General features: G+C 32.9%; 1 protein-coding gene across 6 annotated transcripts in view; it reads right to left on the reverse strand.

Moving 5' to 3' along the window:
- Positions 1 to 223: 223 nt before the first annotated feature.
- LOC123513133 overlaps positions 224 to 6,217 on the reverse strand; it is a 21,251-nt gene continuing 15,257 nt past the window's right edge. For 4 of the 6 annotated variants that reach the window (XM_045270029.1, XM_045270027.1, XM_045270028.1 and 1 more), the window contains 3 exons: positions 3,795 to 6,217; positions 3,232 to 3,327; positions 224 to 1,273 (listed from right to left, as the gene is read on the reverse strand). The exon at positions 3,795 to 6,217 is cut by the window's right edge and continues 15 nt beyond it. In XM_045270029.1, coding sequence (XP_045125964.1) covers positions 1,055 to 1,273; positions 3,232 to 3,327; positions 3,795 to 6,217 — 2,738 coding nt within the window. In that variant the 3' untranslated portion in view covers positions 224 to 1,054. The remainder of the gene's footprint in view (positions 1,274 to 3,231; positions 3,328 to 3,794) is intronic. The other 2 variants (XM_045270032.1, XM_045270031.1) reach the window with 2 other exon arrangements.

Consider the following 6,217-nt stretch of genomic DNA (forward strand, 5'->3'; position numbering starts at 1 on the left):
TTACGGATTGATTGCATATATCAGTATAATGAGATATGCAGCTACATGTGTATATATAGTTATGTTTGTATGTGCGATCATTTCCTTTTTTTTTTCTTTTATCTCTTTCTAATTGACTGTCTTACATATGTACTCGAAAGAAAAACAATTTTTATTTAAGATACATCTTTATTTTCTTTTTCTCTGAAAGATGTCAGTTTAGTATTTAAGTAAAAGTAAAATCTATGAACTTGATAATATTTATTTTTAATATCACTCATACATATATTGCTTGTATAATGAATTATAACTACAGCAATTCATGTATGACCAGATGTATTTTTCGTCATTAGACCCAAATCTATTTACAAAGTGCTATAACATGCAGCCTTGTCATGCTAAGATTTCCATCAGGTCTACAAAGGTTCAAGATCTGTAATGTTATCAGGCATTCAAATTGCTTTACTTTGATACAGCAATTCCATAATCAATTTAATATTCAAGTAATATGATTCATTTCTATTTGATATTCTGGTGTTTTCTACAGGCTGAGTGAAACCTGATGACTATTTGATGCCTTTCCTTGCAAAATTATGTTACTTTATATTAAGAAGCCAAAGCATTTCACAGTTGAGGAGTCCACGAGTACACATCCTTGAAAGCAATATGTTTAATCGTACATGAATTTAAGTGTAAATGTAAAATTTTTTTTTATTAGGTTCACTCTTTTTTTTTTTTTTTTTTTTTAACTTTGTTGAGTATTTACCCAAGAAGAGGTATGTACATAACTTTTTTTCAGTAATTTATCATGCTTTTGCTGATAACTACCAATACAGATACACTTAGTATAACTTTGGTCTATCAATTCTTTACAATACAGTACATATTGTATCACAACACATTCATCCTCACAACACACTACATATGAGAGGCTCCTGAGTTCAGTGTGTCCATTCATAACCCAACACCTCTCCCATGTAGAAGATTAAAGCTTAGTGGAGAACTCACCAAATCCCAAATTCTTATCCTTTCATATAATAGAAAAAAATAGGTATGTAAAAGTACACAGTTCATACTATCTGATGACAGTTTTTTTAATTCTGCTCTGAACTTGGCGGCAACTCTGACGAAACTCTCTCTTCCAGGCTGATATCAAGCTTGATCTTCCTTTACTGGCATCCTCAGCCTCTGTACCAGAGATCTCCCTTCCTTGGATGCTGTTCCTTCTGATCCTGCATTCAGCTCTGTCCCGACCAGCATCTGCATCCTCCTCATCAGTGAAAAGGACGGAACACTAAGATCGCCAGGAACAAGAGTATGTAATTGTGTTAGTTCAGTTAATGTAAGCAGCAACAGAGATTCAAAGCATTTCTACCTCTATTTATTAATACAAAAGCTGTAGATTTAGAAAACGTATTATTTTATGAAAAGTTTGCAAGTCAACTGAAATTAGAATCAATAAAATACAATCTGTCAGTGCAGTATATTATGGGATTATGTGCATATAGGTATCTGAAAGTTTTAATTTGTTATTTATATATATTTTTTTTTTCTATCTTTAATAGCTTCTAAAAAGATGACTTAAGCTTTAGATTTTGAAGATAGGTGACAGTTTTAGGAAGACTTACATTTCTGCAATTCATACTGATCATATTCATTTATCTTATCACTATTACTTTTGGCATCCCCTAATGGATGTCACTCAGATTTTCATGAATATTTTTATAACTCTAATGATAATTTAACAATACATGCATAATCATTATTGGAATAAAAGATCCATGATAAATTATTCTGAAGAACAAAATGTTTAAGAATATGTGTGAAAGATTGAGTAAGTTATCCTACTTTCTGTTTTTACTTCATGTAGTACTGGCTATATATATATATATATATATATATATATATATATATATATATATATATATATATATATATATATATATATATATATATATATATATATATATATATATATATATATATATATATATATATATATATATATATATATATATATATATATATATATATATATATATATATATATGGAATTTAATGGTTAATGAGATGATGTGGTAAAGGAGTTTGCTTTCAATTCTTATCTATTTTATTAATAGACTTTTAGTTGATCTAGCTAAAAGCTGTGATCTCAAGCTTCTTCAATATATATATATATATATATATATATATATATATATATATATATATATATATATATATATATATATATATATATATATATATATATATATATATACAAGTTTTTGTTGAGTTTCATCACTCAAATCATAAACCAAAACAAAATATTAATATGACCAACCAATGAGAGGGAAGTCAGCATATATTTTTCAAATGCAGCTGAGTCTATGTGAAGAGCAATAAAGTATAGAATCCTCTACTGCATTCATACACATGTATGACTTATTCTTGTGGATAGTAATCCAATTAAAATTAAGTCAGTTTAGCCATTTATTCACTACTATTGATCTGTATTTTTCAGATGAATTAATCAATCAGCTGCCAAATGTTTTACATCAGTAAGAGGTAGATTGCAGTAGAGTTTCACTGTACAGTAGCTGACTGCCTCATCAGATTACAGTGAGAAAAGCTGCTTTGATAATGTAACTACAGCAAAATTTGGCTATTCCTTTTCTACACTGAACATATTAAGATTGTCTTTTTCTTAAAATTCTGCAGTAAAAATGTTATATTTCATTAATTTAAAAAACTGAAAACATGGTCACTTCTTTCAATATTAGGATATTTATTTTTGCATCTATTCCATTAGTAAATTTTTCACTTCTCTCCTATTTCTGCTTTTCTCCCTTTTTATGACCTGAACTGTTTCATAAGAAAATATCAAGTACAGTAGTATGTACTTGATATTTTCAAATTAGTCCTGTAGGACTAATTTGATCTTTTATTCTAGTTTTACTTATTTATTTACTTATTTTCTTTACTTCTTATTACATTTATGAGACAATGGCACAAGAGTTGCATTTTTCTATTTTTTTGTCATTATGCCAGTCTCCATGCATAAAAACAAACAAAATAAAGTAAAATCAAATTAAAAAAATAAATAGATAAATAAATAAAATAGTATATAAATAAACAACAGTATTAAAAATTGTTGTATCCTATTTTGAGAGAGCCTCAAGGAAGCAGGATCAAAACAGATAAAGAAATACCCATCCTGAGCTAGACAGACAAATTGTTAAATACAAAGTTTAAGTTTTTGCATGAGCTTACCATGTAGTGGAGTTCTTTTTGACTTGTTTGATCTCTTTGGTAGTTATTAGTCTTAAATGAGGGTGTTGCATACACAGGTTCTTCTTTCTTGCATCCCTGCAAGTAAAAGAACAATATGTGCTAATCAAGAAATCACTAACTATTAAAATTTTTTACTTCATCAAATATTCAAATGAGAATGCAGTAATATCCACTCTTTCCCATTATTGAAATGCAATACACTTAATCCTTTGCTGATTGATGCACTGTCAACCCCTATGTTAATCATTTGGGTAGATGCACTGTCAGTTTCTACTTGCACCGAGCTTTTTGTAATATGTGTATATATACAGTATGTATATATTTCTATTGCACTGCTCAACCATGCTATTTTTTAGGACTGACAGGGTTTGATGCTTATGAACATAGACTAGTCTATGTTATGAATGATCAGTGTCAGTGGCTATGCAACCTACATGACCTATTATGGTGAACTATCATTCCTTTCTGCCTACCATACTGATTTTAAAGATTAATTCAAAAGTGAAATATTTGTTTTAAAACTAGACAAAATATACACTTACCTTGTAGAGAGTTTCATCACTCATGCTGCGTTTGGTGTGCAAGTGTGTCACATCAGGCAGAGGAGCATTGGCAAAGCAGTATGTCAGAGATAATGGTTGCTCATTTTCAGTGGATAAACTGGATGAGGTAATAGGTGCAATGTCTTCATATTCACTGTGATAGTTATCTTTATTCAGAGAAGATTTACCCATGAGCTGGCTTTTGATTTCTCCTGATTCTGGAGAACTACTGACCTTGGAACTAGAGTCTCTTTTTGGCCTACTATAATCTACTGTAAGATCATTATCATCTTCATAGTCAATTGTGGAATAGTCAGGATGATAAGGAATCTCTGAAGAACTGTCCACATGTTCTGAATGTGAGTTGTCCTGAGTATTTTCTCTTTTATCACGGGATGAAGTAGGTGATGACTGGTTTAGTTTTCGAAGGCTGTAACGAACATGTGCTTGTCGCTGAAACTCTGATGTAATGGCTGCTTCTTCATCTTTCTCTACATTGGAAAGAGGGTCAACCAAGGAAGCTCTCTTAGCCTTGGCCAGAACATGTGGAGGTTTAGGAGCAACTGATGGTTTATTACTTTCCTTGGATAGATCACTTTTGCTTCTAACAGGGGGTTTAAGGGTCATCTTGTTACTCTTTTTTTTGACTGGTACAGCATAAATTGGTGGGGAACTCTTTTCCTCAGTCTTCTCCTTCTTATTACCTTCGTCACTTTCAATTTCAAGTGAAGGCATGCTAATATTTTTGTAAATGTCATAGGCAAAAGTTCTTGGAGGTTTCTTAGGAGGTGGACCAGGTGGCAAGCCTTCAACCTCTGTGGTGCTTTTTTGTTCTGAGGTGTCATTCTTATCTTGGTGATTTTTTCCCTCTGAATTTCCTTTAACATTTTTCAAGTTTACTGATAGAATCTCACTTTTGAAGACTCCTTTTTTGTCATCATCCCTATGTCTTTGTCCACTTGAAGATTTGCATCTAGGTTTTGAATCAATGGAACTTGTGCACTTGCTCACTGGGGTAGAGGTTACATGTAAAGTTTCATGTAAATTCTCAAAAGACCTCTCTGGAGAGTGACATGACGCAATAGATTCACACGATTTAAAGTGATCAGTTGAATCCCTAAATCTTCTTGAGGTGATGTCAGGAGATGCATCAGGTGAAGAAATCTGATATACTGAGTCACCATGAATTTCTTGATTCTGGCTGATTGCAATGGGTGAGGATTGACTGGGAGGAGAAGGTGCCTTACTCTTCCTCCGAGGATTTGGACCAAGACCTGCTGCCCTCCGCCGTGGAGGTCTTGCAGGTGGGTCACAAAGCCTGTCTTCACTGGACAAGGATGATGCACTGCCAGTTTTATCATATGTTTGTGCAGCACATCTTTTGGATGCAACCTCTGCCACTGCTTTTGCAATTAAGACTGGAACTATAGCTATATCTGATGCATGAGATTTGGTTTTTGAAGTTTTTTCCTCTGTGGTTAATCTGTGATCCATGTTAATTCCTGAATCCCTACTACTAGACTTATGATTGTTTGATTTGTCTGATACTGAGGAGAAAATACTAGATTGCTTATGTTTGGTATTTGGAAGAAGAGATTTTTCCTTATTTTCCTTATTTTTCACATCTTTTTCATTTTTCGATGAAAAGCTGAATTTTCTCAATACGGTTGGTGTTTCTTTGTTTTTCATGTTTTTCACAACATTCGACACAAGCTTTTGCTTGCCTTCAAATGATGAAATACACTTAGAATCTTCACCGCTCAACAAATTATCTATACTTCTTTGTTTATACTTAGGGGTAAGCCAGTGAACTTTGTTTTCTTTAAGTCCCATGACACCATTCTGCTGGCCTACTGTGGTGCTTGTTTCTGCACTTGAATCTCTTTTCAATGCAAAGTTTCCATGAGACCTTGAACGCATATGAGAAAAAAATCGTCCTCTCTTTCCTTGAGTGTCACTTGTAGGTGTCTCTGCTCCTTCATCTTGCATATCTCTTCTGTTAGTAATTGAACTGGAAGGTTTGAACACTGAGGTTTTCTTTGTGGCACTAGATATGGGTGTTGCATTGCTCTCTGCAGATACTTCATCTTTTTTACCTGAATGAATACCTTGCTCTTTCATTTTAATATTCTTGAGAACTTTTCCAGAAAAAGGCACCTCAGAATTTCCCAAACAAGAGTCATTATTTGAAGCATATTTTAACAATTTATAGTTTGATTCATGATTAATAATTGGAGTGTTTTTAGCTCGTGATGTCCTGAGTTCATCACAGTTTGGTGAATTCTTGTAGGGTACAGATAGGGTTCTGGGTCTTGGTGTTGGGTGGAAAGGAGGAGCATTTTGAGGGGAAACAATAGGACTGTCTTCATATAGCTGCTCAAACCGTTCCCTTCTGGCCTGCACACTCACCCAAGAATCCACCT

The sequence above is a fragment of the Portunus trituberculatus genome, chromosome 35 (genome assembly GCF_017591435.1).
Source record: "Portunus trituberculatus isolate SZX2019 chromosome 35, ASM1759143v1, whole genome shotgun sequence".
NCBI lineage: Eukaryota > Metazoa > Arthropoda > Malacostraca > Decapoda > Portunidae > Portunus > Portunus trituberculatus.